General features: G+C 47.5%; 1 protein-coding gene across 1 annotated transcript in view; it reads right to left on the reverse strand.

Moving 5' to 3' along the window:
- The window catches only part of ISM1 (isthmin 1), a gene marked incomplete at both ends in the record, with an annotated part of 38,504 nt that extends 29,680 nt beyond the window's left edge, over positions 1 to 8,824 (reverse strand). Inside the window, one exon of the mRNA XM_084283371.1 lies at positions 8,702 to 8,824. Within this exon, the coding sequence (XP_084139497.1) occupies positions 8,702 to 8,824 (123 nt within the window). The remainder of the gene's footprint in view (positions 1 to 8,701) is intronic.
- Between the last annotated feature and the right edge of the window lie 9,186 nt (positions 8,825 to 18,010).

Raw genomic sequence — 18,010 nt, forward strand, 5'->3', positions numbered from 1 at the left:
AAGAGATGTTTCACTGACAGCGTGCATCGTTCGATTCCTGAATACCCGATCCAACGGGAATGCAAAGGCCAGATGCCTTTCTGGAAGTTAAACTCAGCCTGAGGACAGCACCCACCCAGTGCCTCTTCCTTAGAAAGGGAGGACTGCTTTTTCAGAGCGGAACTGTAAAGAGGGATGGAAAAAGATGGGACAAATTATCTGGGTGGTTTATACACTGCACTCATGGTATTGTCACAAGCACTGATCTCAACAGCCATGCAGGCAAAGAGGATATTGTAATCTTTCCTAGGAAGAAGAGCTGCTGTGGAACAAAACAGCCCAAGATTTTTCAGTGGGTATGAAACTAACAAAGAAACATTTTAGACGGAAATGGATTCTTGCAATCAGAAGAAAACCACATGCCAAAGCCCAGCTTGTCTACAAGGATGGAGGCCCTGATTAAGTGTGTTACATGCATGTCAATTCTTTAGAAAAAATGAGTTGTGAAATATTCAGATCCAAGAGGAACTTTGGCTGGGTCTGCAGCCAACGCAAGTCATTGACTCCTCTTGCTTCATGAAAGTCAGAGGTGCAAGGTCAATTTAAACACACTGAGAACGTAGGTCCAGCATGGAGATGCAAAAGCCAAGGTACCTTTGAACTTCTCCTGCCTTTCAACATGGACTGGACCCACTGCGACTGACAAAAGAAAGATTTCATCTCTGATTTTCCTCTCCCATCTCTATGAGCATCTCCGTAAGTTAAAAAAGGACTCGAATTGTCATTAGACCAAAAGAGCTTAGAGGTGAACAACTCGAGGCCTGCTTTCATCCTGCTGCCAGCTAGAAGGGAAGAATACAAAAATACGCCCCACTACTATGACTCCTCCAAGCACAGAAAAACAAGGGCAAAAGAATGAAGGGACAGCTTACCAATACCACCCACACCAGCTCCTCCGACCAAGTATTATACTGCCGCACAACTGACCACTGTGGCGAGCCATCACTTGGATTGCCACACGTATGTGGAAACACCAGCACGGGAAACGCTCTGCTCTTATGGATGGATCAATAAGCTCACTGCTCTATTCCTTGGAAGCCTTGCTCATCCGAATGTGTTCAACTGTGACTTTTAACCTGGCATTTTCTGTCTTCAAAACTTCTAAAATCAATATCCTGAGGGCACAATGGTATTACAATGCAACAGTAAGCACTCTATTATTTAATACTTCCTTTTGCAACTTACTAAAGCACTTTCTATTTTTCTGCTGTAAGCTGTCACTTTATTATTCATTGTGACAGTGCCTACAGCCTCCACTCATGCCTGGAGACCTATTATACTACACATTGTTTGCAAGCAATAACAACAACAACAAAGGAGTCTCAACCACAAAGAGCCTGGGTTGAGATTTCAAAAATAAAGGAAAAAATAAAATGCATCACTGACCTAGATCTGCTACCACTGAAAAATAACGCTTTTAAAAAAGTCAGCTTTAATGGAGAACATAAGTTAGTCAACTCAAAGAGCTTTTGATTAAAAAAAATGTGGTCTTAAGGCAGATAGCAAGATATGAATCTGGCAAAGCAGGCCAAACAAGCACCAAACAACACTGCAAACAGCACAAGTGAGGTACAGATGGGTGCCACCACAGGTGTTCACACGAACGCCAGTAAAATGCACAGAAAAGTGTGCAGCAGCCAACTCTGATACTTAAACCTGGCACAGCCCCTAAATCTTGTCTGTCACTATATTTTCAGGATATAAGCCCAAAGAAAAAGTAGCTTGCTTCAATTTTATAGTTTATGTTTGTGTAAGAAAACATCTGAATTGTCTGCATATATATTTGAAGTATGAGTGCCTTTAAAGATTGTTTAATGACTTAGGAGAATGTAAGCATCAAAAGAGTATGGCAAGATAATTTCCTACCATTGCTTGCATTCTGTGTACTTTTATATTGTAGGGGGAAAAAAAAAGAACAAAAAAAAAAAAAAAAAAAAAAAGGAAATTGTTAAGCATGAATATCTCCAAACCTGTGGGAAGTCCAAGATAGCACAGTCTGCATCGTTATCACTGCTACTGCCTCACACAGGGTGAGTGCATGGGAGCCTGCTCCCCCTTTTGGTTTGGGCATTTCTCTCAGCATCAAGTAAGCAGGACTAAAACTGGTGATGTTTTGAGCAGAAATCTGTGGTTACTGTGCTGCAGCTGCTTTGCAGCTGAGATGTGCGTGGGGCACGGCCTGTGCCGGGCATCTCTTCCTTACTGACCTGCAAGAGTTTCCTCAGACAGGAAAGCACGAGCTGTGCCACAATGTGCCTGCTCTGCTCAGCAAACAAGAAGGATGCACTGAGGCAGGCAGCCTTTTCACCTCCAAATGAGGACTACAGCGCGGCCCCATAACCAGAGAGAACTTTTGTCCTACCGAGCATGAAGTGAGGCCGGGCAGTCTGTGACAGGCAGCCTCTGCACTCCACTTTGTGAGGTTTTCAGATGTTGCAACAAAACACAGCCAGAGTTTCCACCTAATCTTTCATTGCTCCTTGCTTTCTTTAAAGAAGTTTTTCCCCATTTTGGAACAATGAGGCACTGGTTATCAATATACAGATGCAGACAAAAGAACAACTGCTGAATTCAAAACACAGTTCCCAATTTACATTTAATACTACCTGAATTGGTTAAACAGATCTCTCCCCAGCAAAACAATTGCAAAGCAGAGCAAGGTGTTGAAAAGCTTAGCGTGCTGAAGCTCTCAGTGCTAGGGCTGGGTTACCTATTAGCAGGTCATAACGTGTGTGATAAAATCCGCAGGGGAGTACACAGTGACCAGCTCCTGCCTGACAGTAAAATGATGATGAAATTGTTGGGGCCGTGAAGACCAACAGCAGAGCTCCAAGCTGAGGGCTCCTGTCTCTGTGGACAGCTGGTGTGAGGAAGGATGGAGTGGGGAAATGCAGCTGGACCTAAGGACTGACAGCCTAAGCAGGAGGAGCGAAGGAGAGATTTCTGTGCCCATCAGATAACAATTAGGGTCAGCAGTTGCACTGCTGTACTGCTGTTGTGCTGCTATAGCTGTGATGGACTAGCTGTGTTCCTCCTGCGCAGAACGGGCTTCTGTTTACACGACGAACAAAGGCTGCAAAATAAAAGCTACTCGAGAACCAGCGCTGATTGCCCACATTGGTTGAACCAATATAAGTGTGCCAACCCTGCTCCTTCCAGGATCTTTGTACCAATGCCCGGTGTCTCTATTCCAATTGTCACCAAGGAACATCATTAAGGCTCTGGACCTTCTCAGGAACCAGACTCAAACCTACCACCCTTTTCACTACCCTTAGTCAACCACCCACCTCTGTTTGTAAGGCTCAGAGCCACACGTTAGCAGGTTTCCCTTTAACCGCTCTTGCCTCCCCAGCAAAGCCCCAGAATGAATTTAAGACCATGTGCACTCCACTTTTTTTCACACAAATAAGCCAATACTATAACAAGTTGGAAAAAGGTTTTCAAATCTTGCTGAAAACAGAAATACCACATTACAACAGACTCATCCGTATAAGGCACTAGGAAAAAACTGCTCTGAGCTGTAGTCACAGAGACAAAATTGAGATGCACCCTCTGATTTAATGCCAGGTATTTATCACTGATGACTCAAGATGAGCTGTACAATAACTGTTAACTGTTGAGCTGGAGAGAAGTTCAGCAAAATATGTCTCAGCCAAACATCTTGGTCAAATCTAATGTAGAAAGAGACATTTGTACCTGCCTGATGGTGCTCCTTGCAGCCATAACTAAATACAACATTCCTGGATGCCTGTTCTAAATTATAGCAGTAGTCTTAGGTACTAAAAAGGCTTGCCACATCCTACCCTGAAGGTGTGGCAGCTCTTTTCCACTAGGGATGCTTTTGTTTGCTGGGAAATGAATCAATGGGATAGGTATGATGTTTAATTAATATTTTCTGGAGTTTTCCTGCAGCCAGGTTTGGCAAGTGGAAGAACCTCTCCAAGGAGCCCTGGACAAGAGCACGCTGCTCTGCTCGGAGCAGCAGTCTCACTCCTTCACCCTTGTTTCCTGCTTTATCCTCTGCTTCCACACATGCGGCAGCGGCAGCACACGTAAAGCTAATCACCCTTCCTTCCCCCTAGATCCTGGAACAAGCCACAGCCCACTAGCAAAACCACTAAAGAGCACACATAATTCTCTCCCTTGGGACATGAGCGAATGAAGTGCACATGGTGTAAGTCAGTCGTAAGGCTTAGTGCCTAACTGGAAGAACATATGCTAATGGTAAGGGTGAGCTTTAGCTAAGAACCTCTGCAGCGAGGCCTGCTGAGAACAGACAGGTTTTACTATCACTGTCAAAAAGCACGAAACAGAACATCCTCTGTGATGAGTAACAACCTCACCAAAAGAGATTTGGGTTTTCAAAGTATCAGCCTGCTTCACTCATAAGACACCTGCTCTGAAAGTCATTTGTGTAATGTATAAACTGCTCTTAAGGCAGAGGAGGATTTAGTGCTGTTATGAAATATATGATGTGCAGTCAGCTATCGGCATCTTATATAGGCCAGGGACAGTCTGGGAAACATGAATGCAAAACGTCAAATCAACAATTTTTCAGAGATGATTTAGAGGACCAGTTCCTATTAGAGCTAACCGATTGTAAAGCTCCAGAGCTCCAAAAAGCCTTAAAAAGCTCAGTCTAAAACTCTCCCAAAGTAAACAGCTTTAGTCCTGCTTGGACTGAGAAAGCCAGAAAGCTGAAGCTCCCTGCTGCCTCTGAATGGAGAACATTTTGCAGTGTGCCTGAATCCAGTACACAGGCAGCCGGAACACCAAATCTTAAAAACACAGAACTACATCCTTGGAAAGGCAACAGACAGCACGCCTTTTCCAAACTTCTCGTCATGTTGAGCTGATGATCTTAGAAGAAAATCAGGAGTTCAGACCTGTGTAAGATGCCTCACAGGACTTGGGGAGTGATGTGTGTAAGCAGCAGGACATGTTTCTTCTCGTAGGGCTCGGAGACCGTCTCTGATACGCTGTAATTGCCTGCACGCTCACTGAGAGGGACAAGGAGCATGGAGATGAGAAGTAAAAAGCTGCTCACAGCATTGTGCTTCTTTTCACACTACATTCTCCTTTATGGCCCCAGTTTTATGCACAACTACTGCGTTTCTTGCTAACATAATTCTGCTGCAAGTAATGCCGTGGAGAATCTGACTTGTGCTACGGCGCGTGTTGTTGGTGGCTCTGTTACCACACATACCAGGTCATTTGTCTTGGGGTGGGAACACGGCTTTTCTTGGTGTGCGGTGCCCAGTATGGAAAAATTAGAAGTGATGGGAATAAACTTTTTGATGAATTAGTTTCTCTCCAAATGAAAGCAGAGGAAATTTTAGATGATCATAAAATATTACAAACGTATTTCAAATGTTATGTGAAGGCCTTCCATTAGTTTTAGAACTAGGTTTAAAGATAAAAGCATACACAAAGCAGCAGTTTTCCATCTCCTGATAATATAGCTTCACTTGCTCTTTTTCAGATGCAAACTTTTATGTTTATTTCAGAAATGTACTCCAAAATACTTTCTGTCTGCTAATTAAATTGTACTTAATAGAGTTTGGCAAAAACCAAATATCCCAATCTTCCCTGTCCCACTCCCACTAAAAAAAAAAAATAATCTTTTTTTTTTTTTATTTTTATTTTTTTTTTCTGACTGAGGAAAAAAAAAGAAATGATTCTCTATCCTAACTCAAAACTGCCAGATATTTTCCAACTCCAATCTGGATTTCCCACTTCTTGTTAGTTTACCATAAAACCGATTTTAGCAGCAGCACGAAACTGCAGTAAGGCAGAGGTCCAGTGACTGTTTCTGCAGCAGCAAACTGAGAAAGCCTGTGCCTGTATCTCACCCGTCCCAAAGAGCACCAGCAGAGTACGTCCAAACTTTTCTCCTCACTGCTGCTCCGTTACAGCCAGCCCCAGGGGCACAATGCTCCAGGAGCTTCAGGGACAGGCACAGCACAGGGAAGGGCACCAAAAGGAGGAAGAAGAGTAGGAAAATAATAACTTTTTAATTTTAGGATGGAAGTTCTATCTGGATTTCTTTCATCTATCAGCATTTGAAACATAAATGAGAGGCAAAATAAATAAATAAGTAAATTGTCAAAACCTATCCTCTAAAATCCTTCCATCATTTGTAGGACCAAGGATGGGAGAAAGAGAAGCTCTTCCCCCCTTTATGAATCTGACTACGTGCACACAAGTCTCTTTATCTTAGAGTACCTGAATCTCCATCATTACTTTAGGATTAGAAAGGATTCTTTCTGAACCAACTTTAAGGGGAGAGGTTCAAGGGTATGCTAGGTTTTTGCTTCTTTGTTTGGTTTTCTTTTCTTTTTTAACTGGGACTAACACTTCATATTTTCTTTCAGACACATAAGACCAAGTTCTCACTGCTTTATTCATGCAAACTGACTGCACAAATCCTAAAATATCATGCCCTCCATTTGGTACTAGTCAGGAACAAACACTAACACTTTAACTCTACCAGTAGTATGTTTTTACACAAATTTGCCTTGTCAAAATCCATTTCCAAGCAGTTGCTGCACAGATTGTTTTTTTCTGGGTTTGCCTGGATGTGTGCAACAAACTTGGTCAATGAAATTTCATCAGCTGAAACACTGACTTAATCACTTCTCACAATCCTTTAGTTCAACAGAAATAGCAAGACTGAGAAAAAAAAAAAAAAAAAAAAAAAAAAAGAAGAAAGGAACACAGCAAATCATGCATCTACTGAACACCTGGCACTTTCTGGCACATCTGGCAGGACAGGGTGACAAGCTAGCCTGCTGTACATATGAAGCAGACTTTCACTGTATTACACACACATGTATGTATCAAACATATATCAAATTTACATTAAATCAACAATAGTTTTTTTGTTTGTTTGTTTTTTAGTATAAGCAATAACAACCTGAAAGATGCCCATTCATTTGTACCAACAGTTTCACTTTCCACATTGTTTCTTTACCTGGGAATGCAATGCAATAGTGTTTTGCATTTCACTTCAGTGCATTTCACTTGCATTGCACTTCACCTCACGGCAACAGCCAAGAAATCACTCAGCCCCAAAAGCTGCGGACCCCAGTGCAAACCTCCCATTCCAGGTCTCTATTGCAATGCCCTGAATGGAAGCATCTGCCTGTCAGAGTCCCATCTGCTGGAGCAGGTCACAGTATTTTCTGGCTAGCAAAGGAATCCATGAACGTTATAAACCAAAAAAAAAAAAAAAAAAAAAAAAAAAACAGATCAACTGCCATCTGTTTCACTGATTGCTCTAATCGATATACTTTCCTCCCCTAATGTCTTGTACAGACACACTCTCTCAAATATGTAACTGCAGGATCAATTCATCTGGGAAGAATATAAAAATCTCGATTTGACAAATGTCAAAACACGACAAAAACATGAACTGCTAAAGCTATCACGATGCTTAAAGGCACAGAATTTTGTTAATCTATCTGTTAAAAAAAAAATAACTGGACAGAAAAAAAAAATTCTTGAAGTCACCAATCAACAGATTTTGATGAGACAGAGTGACAACACTCGAGGATAATTATCTGATCTTCCTCCTCCCGCATCACCTTAACTTTACAACAGTGCTCTAAAAAGGGCTCCTCTGGGAAATGGCATCACCCAGAGTTCCCACTTGCCCAGATGTTTCCCTCATTATGTTACAAGCCTGTCATGGAAAGGCAAATTCAGGGTTATTCTAATGATAGCAAACACCTCATAAAAAAACCTCTCCAAATTTACTTTTCCAAGGAACATCACTTTAAAAGGCATTTCAAGTGCCCATGAGGAAAGAAAGCATCATTTATAAAACATTATTACCAGAAATCTTGAAGATATTAACAACAACAAAATAAAATGTCCTGGAGCGGCAGCCCCAAAGAGCGACAGCGCCTTGGGCCCTTCCAGAGGAACATGGGGGAGGACTCCTGGGCAGGACCCCCACCACAGCCAGCGGGGATCTCCGTGCAAGGAGGGTCTGATCCCCCCTTGGGACCGGGCTGGGGAACCCCCAGACCCAAAATCCTGGCCGCAGTGAGGGGTTGCACTCTGTGGCCCACCAGCCAGGGGTGCTGTTCAAAGGGTGCTCGCTACCCTCTGATTCCACACCTTTTATAAAAACGCTCTGCTGGTGCTTTAATTCTTTTAGAAGCGATAAAGGGGGGTTATGCACATTTGGGCTACTTATGATGATAAATCTTCTGTCAGTGCCTTGCATGATTTGGTGCTTGTTTCTTTCCTAACACCTGGACACAGAGAAACTGAAAGCACTTGACCTCAGCACATGCAACTGCCCGGCTATTTACAGGCTTTGCCTTGGGATTTGGATGGTTCTGCACCTCTTAGCCCTTTATGGCTGTCTCTGGCCCTTTCAAAAGGCTAACAAAATGCGATCCTAAGTAATTAAAAAATAAATAAATGAATGAAAAGAACCACTCTCGAAAGAGGTTTTCCGTTGGGAAACCGAACCCAAAGCGGTTCTTTACCTCTGCCTGGCAATTCCCCGTCGGTGTCAGGGGGAGGGAAGCCCGGTGCCCTCAGCACCCACTCCCTTTTGGGGCTGGCTGCCCCCCGGGGGCTCCCCTCAGCCCCTAGGGGGAGACACCGCGCCGGGGGGGCGGTCCGGGGAGGGGATTCAGGCACTCACCTGCCGCTGGCTGTGGTTGCCGGGACCCTGGGGCTCGCCGCCGCCGCCGCGCAGCACGGTGATGTGCAAGGTGAGCAGGAGCAGCCCCAGCAGCAGCAGCAGCTCGGCCGCCAGCCGCACCATCCTCTTCAGCCGGGCGGCTTTAGGGCCCCGCAGCGGCGGCGGCCGAGGAGGAGGAGGCGGAGGAGGAGGAGGAGCCGCCGCCGCCGCCGCCGCCGTCGCCACCACCGTCCCCGGCGCCGGGGCCACCGCCGGAGCCCCGGGAGCCGCAGGACGGGCGGCGGGGGCCGCGCCGCCGTCGGGGCAGCGGCGGCAGCAGCAGCAGCAGCAGCAGCGGGGGGGGCCGCAGCCCCACGGCGGAGCCACGTCGGGGCGGGACGCGGCGACAGAGGCGACGGCGGCGGCGACGGTCCCGGTCCCGGCGCTGGCCGGCGGCGGGGGCCGGCAGGTAGCCCCCGAGGGGCCGCGGGCCGGCGGCGTCTCTGCGGGCGGCCCTGCAAGCCAGAGGCACCGTGGGCCGTCGGAGGGAAGGAGAAGGGAGGGCAGGAGGAGGGGGCGCCGGGGCCGGCTCTCACATCGCGGGGAGGAGGGAGCCGGCGGCTGTCGCCTGCCCCCTCGCCGGGGGATGGGGGTGGCCCCCGGAGCCGCTTCCCCCCGCTGCGGTGGCCTCGCCCCCCCCCGCCGCTGCCCCTTCCCCGCGGGACCCCCGGCGAGGCGCCTGCCCCCGCCCGCCCCGGCCGGCCCCGTCCCGACCCGTCCCGGGCCGGCTGCGAGCTGCCCCCGAGGGCTGCGGGATGAGGGGCAGCCCCGCCGCCTCCCCGCCGCTCCCCTTCTTCTTCCTCCTCCTCCTCCTCCTCCTCCTCCTCCTCTCTTCTCTCGGAGCGCTGCCCCCGGCTCGGCGGCGGGGTCTGGGGGCGGCGGGCGAGGGGCTGCGAGAGCTTCAGCTGCCTGCCCTCCCTGGGAGCTGGATACCTGGCTCCATCTCTCCTCTCTTTCCTCCAGCCGCCCTAGTGCTGGCAGGGGCAGCTCCGCACTCTCTCCTGCCACCGTGCGTGCGTGTGTGCGAAAGGCTGGCTCTGCTCCTGCTCCTGCTCCTGCTCCTGCTCCTGCTCCTGCTCCTGCTGCTTCCAGAGCAACTTTCTCGCCCCCTCGCTCTGTGTCGGGAGAGGTGTGCGTCGGATGCTTTTATACTGCCCTGCCTCCCTCCCCTGCTGTCCTCCCCCCTTCTTGCTCCCCCCCTTTCCCTTCTCCCTCTCCGCAGCTCCCGCAGCAGCCTGCCGTCGCCCCCCCGCCCCGCTCCCCCCTCCGCCGTGCCCCTCTGCCAGCCCCGCTCTGCCCGGGCACCCGCACCCGGCCGGGCCCTGCACCTTGCGGGAGGGCTTCCAGCTCTGCCCCGTGGGCACGGAGCTGTGCCCGAACGTCCCGTCTCCTTCTTCTGGTCCCGCGTCCCCAGCAGGGCTCGGGCTCCAAGCATTTCACGCTCCTCGCTTTCCTCCTCGCTGACTGCGTAAGCGTGGTGGGGAAAAAAAAGCAACCGGAACAGTCGCTGTCAGGTGGGAAGCCCCCAGGTTTCAGAGTAACTTGCATTTGGAAATATAAGAAAGTGAGGGTTAGGTTATCACCTGCTGCGAGGCAGGATCCCGGCACCGGAGCTGATGGAGCCGAGCCCCTTTTGAATGCTGACGGTCCAGCTCGCTGTAACAGGAACAAACACAGCTCAAATGAACTTGAAACGTAAATAAAGTCACCTAACAACAACAAAAAAAGAGAGTTTTGGCATCTTTGAGGTTGCTTTTCCACAAATCAGGTCGTTCCATGTGAAAATGAGGACACAAGTGATCATGGCCTGGGCAGGTGTGTGGCGGAGGGGTGTGTGTGAGCTGGCACCACCTGAAACTGCTATCGAAATGGCCAAATGGGGAAGAAATGTTCCCACCCCAAAACATTTTCAGCCTAAGAGTAATGCCCTCAGTGGTGTTCCCGCCACACAAGGGTAGGATGTGCAGAGAGCAGTACCAGCAGGGACCAAGGCACGAAGGGGGAGCCTCTGCATGCGGCACGCTAGGAATCTGGCAGGTTTGGGGCGCGAGCGGTCAGAGCTTGCGGGAGGTTTCTTACGGGTCTTGGTGCCGCTGAAGGCTGCGGTCATGATTGAGTCAGAATGATGCCTCGTACCCTTCCAGGCAGATAGGTTTCCCTTCCAATGATAACCACTGCAAAGTATTAGGCATCAGACAGGAATATGGTTAAAATAATTGCACTGAATTATCATTAAAGGTGTGACCTAAAGCCACAAAACCCAACCCTTCAGATTTAAGGACTTTTAATCCAAAAACTTGGTCTGTATTAGTACTATAGCAGGAATGATGTACACAAACAACTGCACAGGGTAGAGACTCGCATGTGCATTGCAGCAAGGGATAGCCCTCTGCAATCTCTCGTTGAGAAACACCCGATATTGCACCAGTGCTCGCGGATATGCCGGAAAATCATACGGAGCTATTCCATATTACATAAAGCCATAACAGCCTGTGGGACTGTCACGTGGGTTTAGAAAAATGTTTTTTTTCTTTCTTTTTTTTTTTTTTTTTTTTTTTAACCCAAACATTCCTTGGGCTAATCAAAACACTGAGAAGATAAAAACACTGATGTGCTTCAGATGTCATCGCTTGGCCTGGGCTCTCCTCCTGCTGCCATCGCTGTGATCCTGGCAGCCGGCAACTGCATCCCCGGGCAGGCAATGCCAGCAGCAGCGAGCACGAAGCAGGAGGTGGCTAAGAAAGCAGGCTAGCAAAATCGGGCAGAAAAAAAGGCAGAAGAACGGCCCTCCAGGTGTACCAAGGTCTGTCCCTAACCTGGTGGCTGTCAGTGGATCCCAGCTGTCGAAGCAAAGTGGAAACTTGGCATGGGAGTTTCGTATCTCGGGGCTCACCAGTGCAAATCAATGGCCAGAGACGGGAGGCTGTAATGTGAAACAGTCCAAGTGACAGCCTGGTGAAACACACATGGGTCTGCCGCTGAGCTCTGGGTAATGTAAGTTCTCCCTCGCCTTATGAAAGACTGAAGCTAAAGACATCTTTAATCCAGATGAGATGGGCCCGAACTGGTGCACATTTCCTCATGGGACGTTAAGTTTTATGCTTTAAGCTTTTGTGGAAAGACAGTTAGGGACAGAGCAGTGCTACTATTAGCAGCAAGCGGATGGCAGCGAGAAGCCAAAACCTCTTCCCATTGAAAAGCTGGCACAAAAGTGGCGCTGGCTTATGGCAAAACTGCCTGCGTGGCTGCACTGGGGGGAACGGGTGGCGGGAGTGGGGAGCGTCTGCGTGGGCTCTGTAGATGCTGATTTCAATTCACAGACACTGTTAAATCAGCAGATGACTTCATCGATGAATCCAGAAGACAGAATCACAACCTGTAGAGGAGATGTACTCAAAAGCAAAGGGAAAAACTTCTCCAGGCTGAGCGAGTAACTTGCTTGGCAGCCACCATCTGATCCCTGGAAAACGAAGGCAGGCTATGCCCTGGGGAGGAGACCCATCGGCAGGCTGCAGGGGATGCTGCTCCCGGGATGTGGTTATGGGCACCCATCAGGGAGGTACATCAGCAGGTGGGTGTTCCTTTGACAGCCTCGCCCCTCCACCTCCAGCTTCTCCCTTCCATTTCTCTTCCCACTGGCAACAAAGGTAGAGGTGGACAGTGTTCAGCAGGGTGCAGCACTCCCAGCCTCTTGTGTGTGCAAAAGGAAACACCCTGAGCCCACGCTCACTAAAAGAGAGTTAAATTCACATTTTATGCAACATTTCCTATAGGACAAGTGCACTACGTGGACAGTGGGGTTATCAGCAAGCTGCAGTAGCTCAGGGTCTGATCTACCTCTTCCAAGCCCTGCAGATCTTACACTCCTCATTGTGCAGCTTCCAAAGGGGGATATGGCTGTGCCTGTCAGCCTCAACCACATGTTGAAGACTCTCTCCTGGGGAGGGTGTTTCCGGGGTCAATCAAGACTCTGGTCATGGTCCTGTCAACAAAAAACTGCACAACAGTTGTCCATGGTCACTGTGACACCTTCAGTGCTCAAGGGCAAGAAGCTGGGGCTGGATTTGCCACATCCTAGCTGGCATGTCCTGCTTGCCGGTGTTCCTGGCACCTGCACTTTCCAGGGCAAACCCCACCACATCACCACAAAGGCACTCAACCATTTGGCGTCATGAGTGCCACTCCTGAGAAACGAAGCATTGCCTAGCTGACAAATGACACTGCAGTCTGGGAGGTCCTGTTGACTGAAATAATTAGTACGTTAGCTGTACCTGCTCAAGTGTGAAAAATCCTTGTTTTGGATGAGTGCCACGAGGTGACGTCCTTCAAGGCTAGTGTGAGAGGGGCTGGGGAGAGAGAAAAAGAGGGAAAAATACAGTGTGATATAACACAACGTATGGTGCTGTCTATGCTTTATCTCAGAAGGATGGAGGAGGCAGCGGTGGGAGCAACAGCAGATTAACTGGTGTGAGGTGCCTTTTTTGTCAGAGCACCACGGCTCAGTGGGGCCCTGCACCCCACTCATCTCGGTGGTTAAAGGATGCTGGCGCTTACCTGTTTGTCCACTTTGCCCCTTTATTACCAACCCTGGTATTGCTTCGGGACTGTGGAGGTGTCCTGTCTGTAAGACTGACAGCTTTTCAGACCAGACGTGGCTGGTAGAGCCTTCCTCAGCTCACTCCTCCCCGCGCCCACTCCCAGGATGCTGTTGTTTTATCTTTAAGCCCGGGGGTTGCTTTAAAATTATCTGGGATGAAAACCTGGCTCCACTGAAGTCGTTGGCAAAGCTCCCATTGACTTCAGAGGAGCCAGGATTTCACCCTAAGATGCTTTGTAGATTATTGGTGAATGGAAAGCATACGTCTGGCTTCTTGAGGGTTATTATTGTTGCTGGTGACCTCTGCTCTGACGAGCATTGAGCAAGGCCGGTTGAGACAGATGGCTAAAGCTTTGCCTGCCTCTTCCCCTGCTTCCTTACAGGGACTTTGCTTTACAGCTCATCATCTTGGATGCTGCTTATCAAGGAATACCTTCCCGTCGCCTGCCAGTGGAATTTAATGCCTGTTTGCCCACATTCCCCTTCCCCCAACACCAGCAGATCAGCAGATAGGAGACAGAATGGCTGATTAGCTTCTAGCTCCAACCTCTTAGCTGTAAGCTGCAAATGCACACATAAGGGTCTTCTTAAAAAAAAAAAAAAAAAAAGAATAACCTTCCCCTGCAGGCAACCTAGGTCTTTCTGTGACTCATGGTCCCTTTATCTCGATAAATTACTACTTGAATAGTAACCACTGTCTTTTAAAAATAACTGATTAGCTCAGAGGTCTCCATTTTCCTGCCTCTGCTAGACCAGCGCTTTCCTTCCCGTCTACATATTTTGCCACCAGCTGGGTCTAATGGCTGGGTCAAGATTTCTGAATTTTGCAGTGCCTCATGTGACAGGCTGGAAATTCAGCGGCCACTTTATTAAAACTTGAAGCAAAAGCAGAAACGTATAATGAGAAGTCTCAATCATGGAATATGGAAATGGAGAAAACAGTCTGGCCCAGTTTCCCACCTGTTATTTATTTTTTTAATACCAAATTCTGTTTATTTTCCACTCGCCCACATTTTCACTTTTCAACATGCTGCGCATTTGTGTACTGATGACGTGCAACTGCACTGCAGCATTTGCCAAGACGCGGCAGTACGAGGCTGTGGGAATCGGCATACTGGGCAACATTTTTCAGAAGTGCCCAGAGAGCCTCAGTTCTGCTGACATTCATAAGCGCTTGCCACAAGGCATTTTTGCCTCTTTAGAGAAACACAGCAAAACCAGCAAACTCCTTTCCCGCCAGCACAGTTTTATTGCTGCAAAAGGACATGGGTTTTTAGCTGAGGCGGGCGCTGCGGGGCTCAGCCACCTGATTGAGTTACCCTCGTCGAGACGCAGCCCCTCAGCCGAGGCAAACACCTTCCCGGTGGTTTTGCTGGCTGCAGTGCCAGGCATTTGGTAGAGCCGGCCCCGCAGCCTGGAGCGGGGAGGCAGGCTCACATTTTGGCAGCAGCGAGCCATTGAATTGGCTCACCCATTAAGTTGGCTCATCCGTTAAGTTGGCTCGGCCAAATTCATCGGTAAGCTTAAATTATTACATTTAATAATGAATAAGGTGACAGCTCACCCTGCACATACCTACGCAGGCTGTCTGCGGGTGCTGCAGAGAAGGAGCTTTACACGGGCACGTCTGATGGGGCTGAGAGCACAGCCAGGAGGTTCAGTTCTGCTGGCCCAGCTGATGGGAAGGGGTTGTATGACTGAGGCTTGAGCAGGGCAGCAACTTCTGACATGTCTCGTCTTGTGTTCAGCGGTGTAGCAGATCAGCAGCATCTCTGATAATTAAAAAAAGAAGAAAAAAAAAAAAAGAGAGAGATAAATAGAGCATTTCACACCTTCCACACCTATGATTTCCAACCCCTTTATTTCCCCAGGGAAAACATCACACTGCTGGATTGCTATTGGCCTTTTTTCAAGGCTACTTTTGTAACACTGGAAGCAGGGAACTTAATTGAAAACTAAAACAAATCAGAAAGCCAGCTGAGCGGCTAACTCACAGGGATGAGAAAGGACGATTTTGCAGCAAATGCAGTGATGATGAGTGAGATGAAGGGCTGTCTCTCCTCCTCCCACCCCCCAAAAAAAGAGTTTAGCTATCTCCAATGCTGGGAACCTTTCACTCCTACAGAGAACATACATAGAATATAATTCGTGTGCTGTTGGCTTCAGGTGGTGTCATCTGGCTTTGCACAACTGATTTCACACGAGAGGCAGAGAGTTGTGCTGAAGCCTATTGCTGCGCTGTCAGGGCTGAAGATTTTGCCAGTCTGGTTATGCCTCCTGAATAGGGACTCTTCAGGGGTTATATTTTATTTTCCTTACTATGTCAGTTCCTCTCCCTGATGGCTGATGCTCTGGATTTCCTAATATCTTTGTGCAGTGCTTTGGCAAGTCAAAAGTATACCACATCAATAAAACGATCATTTTTGAATCCTGCACTCTAACGCCTGTAACAGTTGAGTGCTGAATTTACCCTGACATCTCTCAGCTCCATTTCGAGCCAGTGCTTTAGGAGCTAAACAGTATCAGTGATAAATATTCTCTTCTTTTCCATAATGGAATCTCCAGCAAATAATTCTGAAGTACGTCACTCTGTGTACTGAACCAACTGGAAAAATGCCACAGTCCTGTCATTACAGAGACTTTGTTTAACAAAAGTGTCAGAAACATGGAGCAAGAGGACAGATTTTCCCCTGCTATTTACCTCTTTCTCTGAGGCTCTGATGCTGAGCCCATTGGTACCCCAAGTCCAAGCCCAATGACAAATGGTATAAATCCCTGCAGAGATGTCCGAATGATCTGCTACATTGGCAACAGTCTTTCAAACCATGTAAGTTCACTGAGATGCACAAAAAAAGCTCTTATGGGAAGTAAACCTCCTCTGTAGGGACTGTGGCAATGTGCTCAGTGGAGGCATATCTGTTACTCAGCCATTTGGCATGCTGTAGGGAAACCGTGGGAAGAGGCTCAGTTATTACTGCAGGTGAAGAAATCATTTAAACCTGTACACGTGCCCCTTCTCTCTCTATTTTTTATAAGTTGCTGAGGCCTTAAATTCATGTGTACTGGACTAAAGATGGGCAGTTAGGTTAGATATTCACAGCACCGGAGCTAAAGTGCAGGCTGGGTTTTGTTTCCTCTGTCAGAACAGCTTTACTAAAGTGGAGCCCAGGTTTGTGATAGCCTAGAACCAACAGTGAAAGTCATAATAGCAAACAGTGGTAGAGTCCCTGTGAAATATCCCAGGCAATAGAGAATGGGATTAATTTGAAACGTCCCTTTAAAGGATGATGATATTATGTTAAATAAAGCAATGGAGAGGGAAATTAAAATAAAATAAAATAAAATAAAATAAAATAAAATTAAAATAAAATAAAATAAAATAAAATAAAATAAAATAAAATAAAATAAAATAAAATAAAATAAAATAAAATAAAATAAAATAAAATAAGAGTTTGGGGCCTTTCAGCTCAAGTATTTAAGAAAAAGTCCTCTGCTACCCAACTTCAATCACGCTTTTTTGGACAAGCACAGTTTGGACAGCAACAGCTTCACCTGCTGTCCACGGTGGGATGTGAAAATCTCAGTGGTTTGGATGAGGTGGCCAGTGCACAGGGGGTTCCAGAGCATCTACAGCAGACCTGACACTTGGTGCATGCTGGTGACAAGTGGGAGGAAAGCAGGGACACCCACAAGTGCCCAGGGAATTCTTGGTCCTGCTGGAGGCAGACATTCTGGAGAAATTGCTCCAAACTGGAGCCACAGGGCTGGGAGGGAGCGAGGGAAAGTAGGTTGAACGGGTGACACACTGCAGATCAAAGCACGTGTTTGTTCAGGGCATCTGACCTGTCTGTAGATGTTTGCTCCTCACGTACCCTGAAGACAGCAGCAAAACGGCGTGGAAAAAGCAATAGCTGGAGCTCCACCTTGCTGTCTGAGACAGCTATTTGCTGCTAATCAACTACTGGCCTTGTTCTACTGTCACGGTGAAAATCAGCATCAGGAGGTGGTATAACTACACAAATCCTCAAGGGAGGAAGGCTTCAGAAGGACTGGTGGAAAAATGGGTAAGCATCTCTGAATAACAACAGCACAGCCCTCTCTGATCAATCATGGTCTTTATCCTTCTACTGTGCTGGCTATAACCGTTGTCCCTTTTATGCCGTAATATCACTTCATAGTTTATATGTTTCTAGTGCATTTTTAATGCATAATGTCATTTTCCTGAAATGTGGGGCGTATGGGCTTACTGTTGCTATTGAAGCTGCTGCTGGTGGTTGTTTCCTGGCTAGTCCCCTGGTCTGAGCAAATGGCAGCACAATCGGGCCAGCCCTTGGTAGTTTTCCATCCAGAGTTGCCTCTTCACCAGGTTAAGAAACACTGAAGCTATTCCTAGTGCTAAACCCACAGAGCAGGTGGGTGATAAGATTATTGGCTCAAGAAACTAGAAAGTTTGAGAAAGTTTGTGACTGGGCCCACTATAAAAGGAAATTCTTTCCAAAAATTTACAAATAAATGAAATTCAGTGCAGGCAGGATCAGACTCTTGTACACCAAGGATTTTTTTTACTCTATATGGAGACACTAAAGAGATCTTTTTTAAACAAGAAACAACTTGAAACAGAATGAAAAATGGAAAGAGAGAGAAGGGGAAAAAAAAAAAAAAAAAAAAAAAAG

The sequence above is a fragment of the Netta rufina genome (assembly GCF_964035555.1).
Source record: "Netta rufina genome assembly, chromosome: 3".
NCBI lineage: Eukaryota > Metazoa > Chordata > Aves > Anseriformes > Anatidae > Netta > Netta rufina.